At 33.7% G+C, this 18,032-nt stretch overlaps 4 protein-coding genes across 4 annotated transcripts; all 4 read left to right on the top strand.

Moving 5' to 3' along the window:
- Window positions 1-237: 237 nt before the first annotated feature.
- On the top strand, window positions 238-1,271 carry GER4 (germin-like protein 4). Its single transcript, NM_001281014.1, is given in 2 exon segments — window positions 238-424; window positions 546-1,271. Coding segments are annotated over 2 exon segments (663 nt in total). The 5' UTR covers window positions 238-297; the 3' UTR covers window positions 1,082-1,271.
- Window positions 1,272-1,567: 296 nt separating this feature from the next.
- LOC132255025 (germin-like protein 8-2) lies at window positions 1,568-2,016 on the top strand. Its single transcript, XM_059742480.1, has 2 exons — window positions 1,568-1,639; window positions 1,723-2,016. Exons 1-2 carry the CDS (start codon window positions 1,568-1,570, stop codon window positions 2,014-2,016), a joined length of 366 nt encoding a protein of 121 aa, XP_059598463.1.
- A 438-nt stretch (window positions 2,017-2,454) lies between these two features.
- On the top strand, window positions 2,455-3,286 carry LOC109123824 (germin-like protein subfamily 1 member 14). The gene is made up of 2 exons (XM_019224770.2): window positions 2,455-2,626; window positions 2,748-3,286. The coding sequence occupies exons 1-2, from the start codon at window positions 2,500-2,502 to the stop codon at window positions 3,281-3,283; spliced, it is 663 nt and encodes a 220-aa protein (XP_019080315.1). The 5' UTR covers window positions 2,455-2,499; the 3' UTR covers window positions 3,284-3,286.
- A 2,996-nt stretch (window positions 3,287-6,282) lies between these two features.
- On the top strand, window positions 6,283-7,154 carry LOC100252737 (germin-like protein subfamily 1 member 14). The gene is made up of 2 exons (XM_019224919.2): window positions 6,283-6,452; window positions 6,574-7,154. The coding sequence occupies exons 1-2, from the start codon at window positions 6,326-6,328 to the stop codon at window positions 7,107-7,109; spliced, it is 663 nt and encodes a 220-aa protein (XP_019080464.1). The 5' UTR covers window positions 6,283-6,325; the 3' UTR covers window positions 7,110-7,154.
- The last annotated feature ends 10,878 nt before the right edge of the window (window positions 7,155-18,032 follow it).

Here is an 18,032-nt window from a genome sequence, read left to right as displayed (position 1 = left end):
AGATGTCTAACACAGCTGGAGTTTTGTTTTTGCACACAATCTTCTAGATAAGTAACCGGGAAAAGAAAAAACAACTGGGAGTAGTTGTAGAAGAACCATTCATCATTGAAAGTTAAAAAAAAAAGAACTATTCATTGAAGACTTGGTTAGTTTATGCATGGCGTATGCTGGTAAAACAAAAGACTAATTCAAGGACTCCTGTCTATAAATTGACATGTTTCCCATCCAAAATTTCTCACCCCTCACCTCAAGTTCTCAACACAAAGATTTGTGATTGTTGGAGATACTACTCTAACAATGAAGAAGGGTGTTAGTTTCCTGGTAACTGTTGCCCTCGTGGCATTGGTTTCCTCTCTTGCCTCTGCCTCTGATCCAAGCCCACTGCAGGACACCTGTGTTGCCATTGATGAGCCCAAGGATGCTGGTATTTCTTTAGTAACTCATTGATCTTATAGCTATTTTCAGAGCTACTCTTTTTATTGATATGATGAATATGGTTTGATACTAGTGATCTTTCTTTAATTTCTTTATCCCTTCTTATGCAGTATTTGTGAATGGAAAGTTCTGCAAGGACCCAAACCTGACCGTCGCTGAGGATTTCTTCTTTTCAGGCCTGGATAAGCCAGGAAACACATCAAATGCAGCAGCCTCAAATGTCACTACTGTAAATGTTGACAAAATAAAGGGACTCAACACTCTTGGCATATCCATGGTTCGTATTGACTATGAACCATATGGCCAAAACCCTCCTCACACTCACCCTCGTGCCACCGAGATCCTAACTGTCTTGGAGGGAACCCTCTACGTTGGCTTTGTCACATCCAACACCGAAAACCGCCTCATTAGCAAAGTACTCAACAAGGGGGATGTTTTTGTGTTTCCTATTGGTCTCATTCACTTCCAATTCAATGTTGGGAAGACTAAGGCAGTAGCTATTGCTGGTCTGAGCAGCCAAAATCCAGGTGTTATCACCATAGCCAATGCAGTATTTGGATCAGATCCACCCATCAATCCTGATGTTCTCACAAGGGCCTTCCAGTTGGACAAGAAAGTGGTTAGCTACCTTCAGTCAAGGTTCTAGTGGGACAACCACTAGCAAAATATATAGCTCTAGAAGCTATGAACCATTGGTTTTCTTAGTTGTTTTTTAAGTAAGCATTTGTTATGTTCCCTCATCATAACCATAACGTAGTAAGAGGGTTTATTTTGTAGCTCTTTGGATGTGGACTTTGGTCCTAATATTAAAATAAAGCAGTTTGTCTGTTAAACCATCTTTTTCTGTCTCCATCTCTATACAATATCCTGGATTAGCCTCTTTCTTTGTCTCAAAAAATCTTATCCAACTCTTTGAGCTAGATTTCGCTTGTAAAAAAGATCTGGATGACAAATCCCAGCTGCTCAATTGATTGTATACAGGATCTGCATCATATTGACTAAGAAGCAATACTTAACAAGTTGTCCAGAAACTTCTATACTGTTCCTTCGAGCATACTGCTATGGCAGAATTGGTGATAAATAAAAGGAACATTAGGCAAGTCCTAATGCTACAACTTCTTAAATTTCAGAAATGGAAAGATGCCATTTTGCTTCATCTGAAGTTTTCTTCATATACAACATGCTGATAACAAGTGGGAGGAAAGTACATTTGCAGTCATGGAACAAACTTCAGACCCCAGCTTCTCATAATGATCTAATGGGTCATGACACTAATCACAAACTGAGTTGGAGGGAACCCTCTACGTTGGGTTTGTCACATCCAACACCGAAAACCGCCTCATTAGCAAAGTCCTCAACAAGGGGGATGTTTTTTTGTTTCCTATTGGTCTCATTCACTTCCAATTCAATATTGGGAAGACTAATGCAGTAGCCATTGCTGCTCTGAGCAGCCAAAATCCAGGTGTTATCACCATAGCCAATGCAGTATTTGGATCAGATCCACCCATCAATCCTGATGTTCTCACAAGGGCCTTCCAGTTGGACAAGAGCGTGGTTAAGTACCTTCAGTCACGGTTCTGATGGGACAACAACTAAGAAACTATATACATAAAGAAGCTATATATGAACCATTGGTCTGCTTGTTTTCAAGTATAATGATTAAGAGGGTTTATTTTATAATTTTGGTGTGGACTTTGGCCATTCTACTAAAATAAAGCAGTTTGTCTGTTAGGCATCTTTTTTTTTTTCTGTACCTCTATCTTTCATTACTATACCCAGGATTAGCCTATGTTTGTCTAAAAAAATCTTATCCAAATCTTTGATATTTTACTTGTTAAAAACTGGACAATAAGTCCCAGTTGCTTGATAGATTACCCTGGAATAATTCTTAAAACCCAGGATGATCTAGAATCCAGTGCTATGCATGGCGTATGCTGGTAAAACAAAAGACTAATTCAAGGACTCCTGTCTATAAATTGACATGTTTCCCATCCAAAATTTCTCACCCCTCACCTCAAGTTCTCAACACAAAGATTTGTGATTGTTGGAGATACTACTCTAACAATGAAGAAGGGTGTTAGTTTCCTGGTAACTGTTGCCCTCGTGGCATTGGTTTCCTCTCTTGCCTCTGCCTCTGATCCAAGCCCACTGCAGGACACCTGTGTTGCCATTGATGGGCCCAAGGAGGCTGGTATTTCTATAGTAACTCATTGATCTTATAGCTATTTTCAGGACTACTCTTTTTATTGATATGGTGAATATGGTTTGATACTAGTGATCTTTCTTTAATTTCTTTATCCGTTCTTATGCAGTATTTGTGAATGGAAAGTTCTGCAAGGACCCAAAGCTGACCGTCGCCGAGGATTTCTTCTTTTCAGGCCTGGATAAGCCAGGAAACACATCAAATGCAGTAGCCTCAAATGTCACTACTGTAAATGTTGACAAAATAAAGGGACTCAACACTCTTGGCATATCCATGGTTCGTATTGACTATGAACCATATGGCCAAAACCCTCCTCACACTCACCCTCGTGCCACCGAGATCCTAACTGTCTTGGAGGGAACCCTCTACGTTGGGTTTGTCACATCCAACACCGAAAACCGCCTCATTAGCAAAGTCCTCAACAAGGGGGATGTTTTTGTGTTTCCTATTGGTCTCATTCACTTCCAATTCAATATTGGGAAGACTAATGCAGTAGCCATTGCTGCTCTGAGCAGCCAAAATCCAGGTGTTATCACCATAACCAATGCAGTATTTGGATCAGATCCACCCATCAATCCTGATGTTCTCACAAGGGCCTTCCAGTTGGACAAGAGCGTGGTTAAGTACCTTCAGTCACGGTTCTGATGGGACAACTAAGAAACTATATACATAAAGAAGCTATATATGAACCATTGGTCTGCTTGTTTTCAAGTATAATGATTTAGAGGGTTTATTTTGTAATTTTGGTGTGGACTTTGGCCATACTACTAAAATAATGCAGTTTGTCTGTTACCCATCTTTTTTTTTTTTTTCTGTACCTCTATCTCTCAATATTATACCCAGGATTAGCCTATGTTTGTCTAAAAAAATCTTATCCAAATCTTTGATATTTTACTTGTTAAAAACTGGACAATAAGTCCCAGTTGCTTGATAGATTACCCTGGAATAATTCTTAAAACCCAGGATGATCACTTGCAGGCCTATTTGCTTACTCATGTATACATAAAACATAGACTAATCTAAGGACTAGTATGTAATAAATTTGACATTTTTGGTATCCGAGGTTTTTCACTTCTCACCAGGAGACACAGATTGGGACTGTTGGAGACAACCTAACAGCTTAGTTTCAATGTGTTTGTTAAGCATCCCTTTCTCTCATAATACATAAATAAATTCACTATCAAAAACCATAAATAAACATTTGAGCTGATTGCTCAGATAGGGGAGGCTGCAAGTATAAAAATCCTAGTCAAATAGTATTTACCTTCAAATACTATTTTTAATGTTTAAGAAACTCTCACAAACAAGGTTTTATGAAATGAGTGTCTAGTAATTCTAATGTATCCTCCTAAGTCCTAATCCCAGTATCAAATTGCCTTCATGATATTTGATTGGTTGTCCTTAATTACTCCAAGTTTAACTTTTAGTGGTTGTAACATGGAAAAATAATTTATGTAAATACCAAGTTTTTATATGTACAAGCTAGGATATGGTTTGTGAGATGTAAACTAATACTCATCTTAATTCCATCTATTACCTCTGTGAATAAGATATTTAAAATGTTATATGCATTTATTATAAGTATTTTAAGACTAATCATGCTTATAACCAAAATAATAATAATAATAAAATCATATGTTTATTATTTCACTCTTATCATATTTAATTGTCTTTCTCTATTTAATTGCTATGCAAAAGATGGGGTGGAAGATTGTAAGGATAATCAAAAGTACTTTACAAATCTTTCTTGACTAGAGAACAACAAAAAATCCTAGTTTTATATGTTAATCAAATCATGCACACATATGAGTAGAAAATTAAGCACGAGATTTTTAACATGATTCAACACTCAATGTGATCCCTATATTCACGAAGTGCACCAACACTCAAGAATCCAATTGTCAAAGAAAAGAGGAGTATAATGATAAAACTCTAAAAAAAACTCTTCTCAATTGTAGTTGCATCCTCTAAAAACACCCAAAAAACATAATAAGGTTAAATATATAATGGAGGTAAACTCATCATTCATAAGAAAAAAAAATAAAAATTCTCCCCCCAACATCTCAAGGGAAACACAACAAAACTAATTCAGGTTTCACAATCCCAACATCATCCACATAGGTAGCCATCTCGTATATTTTTATTCTTAAAGTGAAGTAGTACAAATATAAATATAATAATAATAATAAATAAATAAATTAAAAAAGAGAAAAAAAGAAAAAGAAAAATGAAGAAGAGATGCTTGTTTCTTTATTTGTTTATCTATTATTGTTGTTTGCAACCAGCTTTCTTTTGTTTCATGGTATTTAGGATTTATGGTTACTTGGATTTGGCAAGTTCTTTTGTTTTAAATCTAATAAAAATTTTGAATATCTTAATTTTGGTGTTATTTTATTTTGAGAAATAACAAGATTAATGATCTAAAATGAATTTTCTTGAAAGGACATGATCACATCCACACACATTATTTTATTAACAACAAAAAAATAATTAGATAGGAGTTGGATCAAATGAGTATTTTATATGAGAATTTTTTCTTTAGGATATTCGTGTGAAACAATAACTTTTGCTACAAAATATTAACATTTGTTTTGTTTTTGTTCATATCACTTTAAAGTCAAAGGTTTGTTTTGTTTTTGTTCATATTACTTTAAAGTCAAAGGTTCTCGATACTAAGAATTTTTTATTGTATTTTGATGACTCCACAAGAAGGGTTTATAATTTTTTTTTAAAAAAGTTAAATTTATGATTTTGACTACTTGTTAGTAAAAATTAAAAAAAAATTATTTCAAATTAATAATATCAAAATATAGTAGATTGACACGGGTTCGGGTTTTTTATTTCCTAGATGATGTAATTTTATTTTCTTAGATATGTTGTCCAACTTAATATGCTAGATCAATCAAAATGTAAGCTCATGAAAATGCTGGAAATCTTGTACTAATTAAACAATTCAACATAATTACAAAATTGAAAAAGAAAAATGGGAGCACCCAAAATTTGAGTTTGGCAATTGATGATCAGAAGCAATTAAAGAAAGAAGGTGACTCCAAGAATGCTAAAACCTCTGGAGGTTTTCTATTGGTACATAATTTTCTATGCATTTATGCCTCGAAAATTGACTAAGGCAATGCAGAAAGGGAGAGAGGTGATCGTGTCTAAGTTATTGTCTAGTCTTAGCCTGCACTTACTCTACAATGTTCTATTTGATTGTCCATAAACCACTTTTAAGGGTTTTCAAATTTTGGGTACTGGGAAAATAAGAAGCTCTGCTGTATTATATGCTACTAATTAATGCAACCTGAATACTTTGACTTAATTTCGGCATAGCCTTCTGAACCTAGATCTTTGTAAAACACTTCCTCTACATGCAGATTGATACTAAGTTGAAGATGTCTAACACAGCTGGAGTTTAGTTTTTGCACACAATCTTCTAGATAAGTAACCGAGAAAGAAAAACACTTACGAGTAGTTGTTGAAGAACCATTCATCATTGAAAGTTCTTTTTAAAAAAGAGCTATTCATTGAAGACTCAGTTAGTCTATGCATGTCATATACTAGTAAAACAAAAGACTAATTCAAGGACTCTCGTCTATAAATTGACATGTTTCCCATGCAAAATTTCTCACACCTCACCTCTAGCTCTCAACACAAAGATTTGTGATTGTTGGAGATACTACTCTAACAATGAAGAAGGGTGTTAGTTTCCTGGTAACTGTTGCCCTCGTGGCATTGGTTTCCTCTCTTGCCTCTGCCTCTGATCCAAGCCCACTGCAGGACACCTGTGTTGCTATTGATGAGCCCAAGGATGCTGGTATTTCTTTAGTAACTCATTGATCTTATAGCTATTTTCAGAGCTACTCTTTTTATTGATATGGTGAATATGGTTTGATACTAGTGATCTTTCTTTAATTTCTTTATCCCTTCTTATGCAGTATTTGTGAATGGAAAGTTCTGCAAGGACCCAAACCTGACCGTCGCTGAGGATTTCTTCTTTTCAGGCCTGGATAAGCCAGGAAACACATCAAATGCAGTAGCCTCAAATGTCACTACTGTAAATGTTGACAAAATAAAGGGACTCAACACTCTTGGCATATCCATGGTTCGTATTGACTATGAACCATATGGCCAAAACCCTCCTCACACTCACCCTCGTGCCACCGAGATCCTAACTGTCTTGGAGGGAACCCTCTACGTTGGCTTTGTCACATCCAACACCGAAAACCGATTCATTAGCAAAGTCCTCAACAAGGGGGATGTTTTTGTGTTTCCTATTGGTCTCATTCACTTCCAATTCAATGTTGGGAAGACTAAGGCAGTAGCCATTGCTGGTCTGAGCAGCCAAAATCCAGGTGTTATCACCATAGCCAATGCAGTATTTGGATCAGATCCACCCATCAATCCTGATGTTCTCACAAGGGCCTTCCAGTTGGACAAGAAAGTGGTTAGCTACCTTCAGTCAAGGTTCTAGTGGGACAACCACTAGCAAAATATATACCTCTAGAAGCTAAGAACCATTGGTTTTCTTAGTCTTTTTTTAAGTAAGCATTTGTTATGTTCCCTCATCATAACCATAACATAGTAAGAGGGTTTATTTTGTAGCTCTTTGGATGTGGACTTTGGTCTTAATATTAAAATAAAGCAGTTTGTCTGTTAAACCATCTTTTTCTGTCTCCATCTCTATACAATATCCTGGATTAGCCTCTTTCTTTGTTTAAAAAAATCTTATCCAACTCTTTGAGCTAGATTTCGCTTGTAAAAAAGATCTGGATGACAAATCCCAGCTGCTCAATTGATTATATGCAGGATCTGCATCATATTGACTAAGAAGCAATACTTAACAAGTTGTCCAGAAACTTCTATACTGTTCCTTCGAGCATACTGCTATGGCAGAATTGGTGATAAATAAAAGGAACATTAGGCAAGTCCTAATGCTACAACTTCTTAAATTTCAGAAATGGAAAGATGCCATTTTGCTTCATCTGAAGTTTTCTTCATATACCCCATGCTGATAACAAGTGGGAGGAAAGTACATTTGCAGTCATGGAACAAACTTCAGACCCCAGCTTCTCATAATGATCTAATGGGTCATGACACTAATCACAAACTGAGTATATATTGTCTGTCCACAGATTACTCCTTAGCTTTACCCTGGAAGAAGTCCTAAAACCCGAAGATTACGTAGAATCCACTCTGAAGTCTAGAGCATGAGTTGTGGAAAAAAGGATGAGAAATGGGTGTAGTTGTTTAAGAATGGTTCAATCTTTACGGTAGAAAAATGCTATCCATTGAAGACTTAGAAAGTCTATCTGCCTACCATATAAATTAAAATAGGCTAATCTCAAGACTTTATCTAATTAATTGGTATTTTTTCATGGGAAGGGTTTCTTGATTCTCACCAGGACATTATCTCAAGACTTTAAATTAGAATAATAGTCAAAGCTTTTGTAACTGTGGCAAGCCCAATGAGCATAGCAGAAAATCTCCAATTTTTTTCCAAATCTTTAAATTTATCCCAAATTTTCATCAATCTGAGGCAACCTAGAACTTACCAAGGATTTTTCAACTACGTACTGTAAGGCACAAGTAGTTGGCTATCTATTGACAACCGGTTCATGAAAAATGATTGACATTATTATATTTAGAGGTTGTTTGAAAAATCAACTTATTCACTTAATATGACTTAATAACTTAATTAAGTCATTAAATAAATTAAATGTAACTCGTAAAATAACTTAATATTATAATTTAAAGTTATTTTGAATTTTAAGTAATATGTTAAAATAATTCACTTATTCTTAATTTCAAATCATTTTTACTTTATATTTCCATACTAATTAGAGTATATATTACCATTATAATTTCATATCAATGACTCATTTTTTTTATAATAAATATTTTATGGTCATCTTATATGGGTAAAGTATTTTAAATATGATTTTTTATAAATAAATATATTGTTTAAAATTAATAAAAATAAATATGAATTAAAATCAATGAAATAAATATTAGTTAGAATTAATGAGGTTAAATATGTCAATTTAATGATTTAATTTTACAAAATTATACTTTAAGTTAATTTTACACGAAAAACTCGATACTTACAATAAAAAATAAATATTAATAATTTTTAAGTTAACAACTTAATAATAGTTAAATTTAAAGTCTACTTAAGTTATTAAGTAATAAACATTAAATTTTATTAAACACCCACTTAAATATTACAAAATAGGAGAAAATTACATTGCAATTATAGTCATTGCCTCCAATATCCCAACCATGAAGGGAGCAAGCTTCTCTGCACAGTCTGTAAAGCACAAGTTTCGTATCAGCTAAAAGATCAATGGATGAGTCTTGCTTAATCAAGTTAAATATCCCATTACCTTTATCTGAGATGCCTAGACATCCATTGGAGTTGTATCTCAAGTGAACTAGGGTGACAGATGACAGAATTATGTGGTCATGGGTGGGGGAAGTCGTGGGCATGATGGTAGAGCCGGCAATTGCAAAGTTAACACCATGACTGAAATCAACATCCTTATTCTTGTATGGATTAAGAAAGGGTAGACCAGCTGCCATTGGTGCCCGAGTAAACACACTCATTAACAAATTAAACTTGAAACCGTTTAAGATATGCACCAAGTCTAAAGAAAAGAAAAGTACTTTCTAACAAAAACAAATGAAAAGAATTGAATACATACAATATAATCAATCAAGAGCATTTCATAAGAAAATCTACCAATGGACTAATAGACCTTCAATTTTGTCCTTTTAGCACATGTCTTTAAGTTTATTTCCAATGCTCCATAGTAGTTCCTTGGTGGCCTATACCTACTCATACTACTTACTTTTTTGAACCACCTTGGAGACTCTGGTTGAGGGATTATCTAACCCCTTATTGTGATATTTGGCAGTCTCGATTTAGACTTAGGCTCACTTAGACACCCTAAGCCCATTTAGGCACATCTTGACCCACTTAGGCATCCTGGCCCACCTATGTCACCTTTTCGGTAATTCCTACATGACTTACATAATTTACATTATTTGCATTTTTAACACTTGCGATGTACTTGATTTCTTATTTATTTATTTATTATTTAGTTATTATTTATTTATTTATTTTATAGAATATTGCATGAGATTGATGTTATTAATTGCGTAAAATGATATCTTAATTTATTTTTTTTTATTTTTTATTTTTTGGTGTACCCATAATAGGCTTAATGTTTTTAATTGCATAATTTTAATTAGTTTTAGTTTTCAATTTCATTACCTTTATTGATTTTAATTCTTATTTTATTTTGGCATGAGACTTGAATGCACTTCAATTTGGGCTTAAGAGAATCTTTTTTTGGAGGATTTTTTATTTGATAAGACGTCATGCTTATACAATGGATACGATCTCCTTGGCTATTGGGTTCTGGGCAAACAAGAAATATGGCTCTTGATAAGCGGTATTTGGCTTACAACTTGACTCCTGTTGCTGGAGTTGCAGCACATATATCCCGGAATGGCCATCCTGCTGACTCTTATCTATCAAACTCAAACTCCATTATGTGTCCTCTTCCTTTGTCCAGTGACATAAACATGCCTGTCACTGTTATTGGATGTTTCCACGTCCGTCACAATGGAGGTCGTTATCTCTTTAAATGCTAGGATAGAGAAGCTGCAGTTGAGGCACGGCCTGATGCTGAAAATCTGTTAATTGAAGCTTGGAACAGAGAACTGATGTCTTGTGTTCGTGATTCCTACATTGAAATGGTGTTGGAAATTCAAAAACCAAGAAGAAGACCTTCAAGCTCTACTATTGAGCCAACTCTAGGCCGTACCATTAATCTGGCTCTGAAGGCTTATGGGGACCACCTCCTGCCATCTGCTCCCGACTCGCCTCTTTTTATCTCAATGTACTTGCCCACCAGTATCCATTATTTTCGCTGGTGGGTCTGATAAAAATTTTCAGTGTTTCTCTTGCTGTGTATTCCCAGTCAGGAGCTATGATTAAGCTTTTTAAAGTAAAGGAGGGACAGAGAGAAATTGCTGAGAGTGCCAATGGCAGGGAACCCGTCAAGAAGCAAACTGCTGGAGAATTGCAACTTCATAAAGATATCAGTGAGTTGAACCTACCCAAATCATGTTCCATATTATTCCCCAATGGAAAGGATGATCTGATGAACTTTGAAGTTGCAATTCGACCTGATGAAGGATACTATTTAGGTGGCACATTTAATTTCTCTTTCCAAGTAAACTCTATCTATCCACATGAAGCTTCGAAAGTCAAATGCAAGACCAAGGTCTACCATCCAACATCAACTTGGAAGGAAATGTTTGCCTCAACATTTTACGAGAAGATTGGAAACCTGTCCAACATAGAGAAATGCAAACATGATATTTAAAATATTGGAAGAAATTCACCTTAATAATGCTGGAGGGAGATTCACCCTGGGTTTCTTGAGATTCAGGGAAATTCCCTTCACATTCTGAAGGGCTATCCTCCGATGAGGAAGATGGAGATGTAACAAGACCAAGACCACTATAAATAGCAGCATTTCTTTGAGCCTTTATATTATCTGAGCCCACTTTAATCCGAACCTTCAGACTTTTCTGATCAGACCTAGAATTTGGCAGATTCCCCTGAAGTATGAAATTTAATTGAACTATCCGCAGAAGAAGTCCTTGATACAGGCAGTGGTGGAGTGATTGAAGCATGTAAGTCCACTTGAGAGAACTACAGAACTCTGATGGGCTCCCTGTTCAGAAACATACACCAAAGGATAACGTAAAATAGAATTATTCACCTAGAAGAAAGAAGTGATCCACAGTTTGCTCATTCCTGCAGAAGAACTAATAAGAAGAAAAATGGAAAAAAACCTTCGACGGGAGATTGCTAGGTTTGGAAATGTTTTGGATCTGAACTTTCTGTGGAGTCCTTTGGTGAGACCACATAAGAGGAGAGCGCTGATAAGTGGGTAAAAATGAACTAATCCCCAAAACATCACATCAAGAGTATCAAATGGGTTCTGTGTCAGTGGACCTCAGGATGCATCAATCAATGAAAAACAATGTTCTAAAAGACCAAAGGCGGAATTGAGGCGTTTTGCCCAAACGAGGCAAGGCCTATGCCTTGAGGTGCAGTGAGGCCTAAGTGTTAAGGGAGAATGACGTCTAAGCTTTGAGGCAAGGGGCAAGCCTCAACTTTAATACAAATAAATAAATCAAAACATTACTAATAAAGTTGCATAAATAGAAATAAATGAAAACCATAAAATTAATAATACGAAAATTTAATTGTTTGCTATTTTCAATAGTATTCAATTTAGTTTAACTTTCTCTCTTCCAACATCTAACTCTCTATCATAGCTCCATCAAATAAACTTCAGCACCACCATCACTATCATTGTTAGGCCAAGGAATCATCATCATATCTAATTAGCTTTTATCTTTATTTATCAATGATAAGAAATAATTATATATAAACCTAGCCACTATTGCAACCAACGACTCCTTTATTTCTTCTCAATCTCTCTTTTTCCTTCCTTTTTTTTTATTTTATTTATTTTTTTCTTTTTTGGCCCTTATCTTGTAAAAGGTTTTAACCCAACCTTTCGTCAAGACTAACTTATTAATCTATAACAAAAGTATACAAAAGCACAAGACACGTTAAAACCATTGATTATTGAGGCTAAAGCCACTTATAAAATATATGTGAAAAACGTAAAAAGCCCCCAAACCCATAAGAACCCATTGAGTATTTGAGTCTTAAGCCTTAACAACTTCGTGACTATAGCCTCAAGGTTAAAACTCACAATAAGCCAATAATAAGGTTTAGCCTCAAGGCTAATTCACAATGCCTCACCTTGATGCAAGCCTTAAGGCATAAGCCTCAATAGCTTTTAAAAACACCGGTCAAGAAATACACTACATGCACTAATTGGTTATCTTTTTGACACAAAATGGAGCTGAAATTGAATGAAATTGAGCATGCTTGCCTTTTATACAAGCAGAAAAGATAATGTAGGGATTGGAAAAGGATTTCATGGAAACACTAGAATCCTTGAATTATTTTTTTACCTACTATAAAAATTTGGAGAAGAAGACACAAAATAAGCAAGAATATATCTAAAAAAATGCGAAAAATTAATGGTTATACACGCGCACACACTCCATAATCTTATGAATGATAAATATTCTATATATTATACATATATTAATAATGTGATATGATATATAATAATGAGAACATATAACAATACATTTTATGGTATGAACATGATAGACAAGTAGAATCACAGATTTGTAGTACTTAAGAATTTGAAACTGAATGCCAAAGAAGTGGTCTCATGTCCTGAGAACTTCCTTGTACTATTGTATTGGTATCCCAATATGGAAAATATTCAAGAAGAATAAAAGAACTGATCAAATCCAGTAATCTAGGGTTCTTCCAGTTGAGTAATGTCCATAAATTTTTAAAAGATGGGAGAAGCAACTCAATGTAACTTATGGAGACAAATAATGTCCTTACTGCTTACAGGATTGCTTTACATGTCTAATATTTTTAATTAACTGCAATTAAGATTAGAAAAAACAGCGAGCAAATCATTCCCACCTATCATTTTTATTTTCATTGTTTTAAATTACTAAATCAACATGATTGAATTTGCAAAGGAAGAGCCTCAAAACAGATATGATCTCTTAAACTGGTATGAGGAATCCGAGTAAATAAAATTTAGGCTTCTACAGTCAAACACTGCCTTAAAACCACACCTCCAATTCCTAAATCTTGCTCCTTTCTTAACAACACTACTTCCAGAGTACTCTGTTTAGTTGCCAAGGACAAGGCAGGAAAGAGAATAAACCACAAGTTTGAATCTCCAATTCTTCATACCATGAAAATACCCCTTTCAACTGAAGTTGAGAGTTTTACTAGTATCTTTTTTATTCTTTTTTCTTTTTAACTAAAATAACATAAACCAAGAAATTTATAATTTTAATCATTTTCTTCTTCAAAGTTTCCTCAGCAGCCAAGCAGGGGGGAAAATGGTCCTAATACAACTACTAGGCTGAGTTGATGTTAATCTTGGCACCTTTGGGGAATCAATACATTTATCATCTTTTTCTTTTTCTTCCATTTTATTTTCCCACCAATCAAACACCCCAAAAACACACCTAAACATTCAAAAATAAATTAAATAAGCAAACAAATAAATTTGAACATATCACTTACATCCAAAGTATTAAGAGAATGAATAAATAGATATTTATTCAAACTACACAAAAATTAGAAAAAAGTTTAGAAAAATAAAAACCCTTACAATGTAAGAAAGAGCAACATCAATATCAATGTTTTGATCATCATCAGAGCAATAGCGAGCCTCACCGCCATCAAACCCAGTAAACTTGCTCATCTCTAAGGAAAAAAAAAAAAAACACCCGAAAAACCCTAAATTTTCTCTAAAACATCAACTTTCTGAACTGATAAATGATCAAAACCAGAAAACACAAAACAACCCACTCCGGAAATCCAAAACCCAGAAAAACCCATGCAGCAAATCCCTCAAAACAACCATCATCGGAACCTAACGCAAACCCCAACTTCAGCGAAACCCATTTCGGATACCTTCAAAACGACACAGTTTTGGCGTCAAAATCTGTTTAAAACACAATCTGAATCAAAAACCAGCATTTATGTGGCCCTATCAATGAAGATTGTGTAGAATCGTTTGTTCAAGTTCGAATTCTGATGATGGAAAATTGCTGCTTCTCGGTTTGGGAAACCACAGAAAACGTTTTCTCTGTTTTCCGTTTGTCTTTCATTCCTGAAATGTCAGAGAAAAACACCGACTTAAAACCAGCGGCAAAATAAAGAAAATTTGCTATTAGTGGCAACATTTTAGCTTAAATTACTTAAATACCCCTACAAGTTTAAATTATTATTATTTTTTAAACATCTTTTTTCCAATTTTTGAATAAAGATAATCGTTGTGAATTTATTTCTAATTACAACTTAACATATTTGTGTGGATATATTATTAATTATTATTATTTTTGCCTTTAAGGAAAAATAAGATAAAATTCCAAAATTGAAAGACAAAAATGAAGCTTGATTTTTATAATTTTAATTCTTATAAAATTATTAGAACATTAATTTAATTTACTCTATTAATATTTGCCTAAACATCTTATGATACAAGGAGTAAGTTAACTAAATTTTATGCAAGCAAATCAATCTCATGCTATGGTTACACAACGCAAGGATTAAACCCTAAATGACATTATTAATGATTTTATTCTAGTTGATGTATTTTTTTGAAAAAAAATGATCTTATCTTTCATATTTTTACTTGTATACGAGTTGATTTTAAGGATACGATAATAATGATTTGGGCTTGTGATAATTTTATCACATTTGAGGAGCTTTATGGTAAGCTCGTTAAATGTGAAGTTTTTCTCATATCATAAAAAAAGTGATCTATCTCTTTACAAATCAAACATGTATTTTGGCATGTATGCACAAAATTTATCTCTTGAAAATTTTATGTGGTTATAATCTTTGTTTAATCCTTTGATTATTCCTTCCAAGTTGTTAATTGAAAACTTGAAGAAGTTTGAGCTCGAATAAAGAGTTTGTTGAAGATCAAATGTCATAAGATCTTAATTTAGATATCGACTTAATGTGGTTTAAGTCTTAAGTTGACGAGTTTTAATTTAACTTGAGCCTTAAAATAAATTCTAGCATAACTTACAACTTAAAAAACTTGATTTCAAATTAACAAGTTCTTTTATAGATTTCAATCTTTTAAAGCTTTTATAGATTTCAAGAGATCTTCTCCAACCTTTGCCTTCTAAATTATCTTTTGAAATTATCTCTTAATTGTGTAGTGACATAGTTTCCTAATCTTTTAAAAATATCAAGTTAATTAATGCTAATATTCAAAAAGATTTGGAAGACCATATTTGGTTAGTCATAACACTTTTGAGATTATATTCTTCAATTAAAAATAATATTTAAGGAGTTTTTGAAAGACTATATTCGATAATCTTTAATTTATTTCTAAGACTTGATAATTACTTTTGTCAATTAAGGAATTTATTAATTTTGTTTATTCTAATAATTATAATTTAATTCTCAAAATATATATTTTCTTTATTTAATTGTCAACTTGTCTTTATGTGGAGCCCATACAACACATGACATTGTTTTAATAGCTAAAAAATGTATACCATGTGGCGAATTTTAACTGGTCATAATTTACAATAATTATGAAGAATGTACATTTTTTATTAATTTACAATTAAGTTAATTTGAATATATTGTAAATTCTAAAAGATTAACTTTTGTCTTCTATATGACAATCTAGGATTTTAATTCAACAAGGGAAACACTCAATCCTACAATTTTAAGAAAATCAAATATATTTAGAAATATTTTTCAAAACAACTTTCATAAATATCCTACTAAATATGTGAATATTTGCAATATATAGAAAACATATGAAAGTCATAGAAACATATGTCATAAAAACTTTTGAATATGTGTCATCAAAATTTTTAAAGATAATTTTGAGGTTTAAAAATTGTGGAAGACTTTTCTCTATTAATATTTTCCCTCTCTTTCTTCACTTCATCCATTTTATTTTTTCTTTTCCCCTACACCCATACTCGTAGCACTATCACATTGTTAGAAGCCACATCTTCGGTGATCACCACTCACCGGCCATGATCAAGCGTCGTCGACCACCCCTCACATCCTCTTTCGTACTCTCTCTCTCTTTCTCCTCCCCACTCTATTTCTCCCATCCCATTTTCTTCCCCTCACCTCCACTACCACACCATACACAACCTACTCCAACACTACAATCTAACACTACATATGTCACCACCACCCCCAAGTGCCACAACCACCTCCACGTGCCACCACTTCTTTGTCCTTCATTCTTTTTGTGATAGCTTATAAGGGTTTTTTTTATCCCTTAATTTTTTATATCTTTTTCATCAATTATAAGTGTTATGTGGATTTTGAACCAATTATAAGACCCATCTAACTTTAAAACATAATTCTCCAGTTGAGAAATATGCTATATATGAGAAATAAATAGAGGTTGGAACATCTTACATGTGAAGGAATGTTGCATTAGTTCTTTTATCATATTTCAATTTTGTGGTACACGTTTTATATTATTTTATGTTATAATAGAATAGAAGCAATTCATCAAGCATTTATTTGGCTCAATTGAAACCTCTAGATGAGTTTGTCATTAAAAAAATTATTTAAAGGAGGTCTCATTTTTATATATTTAAAAAGTAAATTCTAAGATCTCAATAAAATTTGATTTTAAAAATTTAAGTTCTCCAGTAATAAGTCAATAATGCAGATATCGACCTAGCACTTTCCCTCAAGTGTGACTCCATACCTTATAAACCATTAGATAATACATTTGAATAAATGTTGTTTAATCTAGTTACTTAACTGCTTAATTTTATATAGAGTGGGCCAACCTAACTATGTGATTGGTTTATATTGGTGGATCTTATTAAAATTAACAAAACCACTTGGGTTGAGCCCATGTGATTCCATCATTTTGAGTGAGTCTAAAGTAGGGAACAACCTACCTTGTATGGAGATCGAACAAAATCATAAATTTTATTGGGTTGACCCTGCAGTATTAACGCACATATCTCTACCCCTGGATTGGCTAGTTAGACACAAGTAATATTGCTTTGTACTTTGTACTTCTAGAGCTATAATTGGAATGTACGAACATATATGCTTTATTGTGTTGTTGATGGAAAGTGGAAACCCCATTCTTGTCAATATATTAATTAGTTTCTACAGCTCTAGTATAAATTGTGAAGCCACTGATCCAAGCCAAGATTCTATTGCAAGTAGGAAAGAGCCTAACATATTTCTGAATACTTTCAATTCATTCTGAAATGGTTTTAATCAGTTTTTTGTCACTGTTTTCAAACTAGAACATTGTAGAACACACCAGTTCTAAGTTGAAATTAATGCATGGACTATGCTGATTGATATATATCAAGTTGAGCAAGGTCAACTATTAATTGAAACTAACTTAATCCATCCGCAGACAATCTTCTAGATAAGATTGGTATACTAACCACTCCCACATAAACTAAGATGTACTGTTGTGGGCAAAGATGAAAGACCATATATAACAAATGGGAGCAGTTGTTAAAGAGTCATTTGTCCTCGAAATTGAATATATATGTATGTATTGCTAGATGAACGAAAGACCTGGTGAGTTTATGCTTGGCATAAACTGGTAAACAAAGACCAATTCAAGGACTTCTCTCTATAAATTGACATGTATCTCATGCAAGATTTCTCACCCCTCACCTCTCGATAAAGATTGTGATTGTTAGAGACAGTACTCTAACA

The sequence above is a fragment of the Vitis vinifera genome, chromosome 14 (assembly GCF_030704535.1).
Source record: "Vitis vinifera cultivar Pinot Noir 40024 chromosome 14, ASM3070453v1".
NCBI lineage: Eukaryota > Viridiplantae > Streptophyta > Magnoliopsida > Vitales > Vitaceae > Vitis > Vitis vinifera.
This window is presented reverse-complemented; position numbering and strand designations above follow the sequence as displayed.

What these genes read in the sequence shown, in the direction of transcription:
- LOC132255025 (XM_059742480.1), top strand. Translation starts at nt 1,568, where the DNA reads ATGGAAAGATGCCATTTTGCTTCATCTGAAGTTTTCTTCATATACAAC. An exon ending in TGATAACAAGTGGGAGGAAA is followed by an intron (nt 1,640 to 1,722) that starts GTACATTTGCAG and finishes TCACAAACTGAG; the next exon opens with TTGGAGGGAACCCTCTACGT.
- LOC109123824 (XM_019224770.2), top strand. Translation starts at nt 2,500, where the DNA reads ATGAAGAAGGGTGTTAGTTTCCTGGTAACTGTTGCCCTCGTGGCATTG. An exon ending in TGATGGGCCCAAGGAGGCTG is followed by an intron (nt 2,627 to 2,747) that starts GTATTTCTATAG and finishes GTTCTTATGCAG; the next exon opens with TATTTGTGAATGGAAAGTTC.
- LOC100252737 (XM_019224919.2), top strand. Translation starts at nt 6,326, where the DNA reads ATGAAGAAGGGTGTTAGTTTCCTGGTAACTGTTGCCCTCGTGGCATTG. An exon ending in TGATGAGCCCAAGGATGCTG is followed by an intron (nt 6,453 to 6,573) that starts GTATTTCTTTAG and finishes CTTCTTATGCAG; the next exon opens with TATTTGTGAATGGAAAGTTC.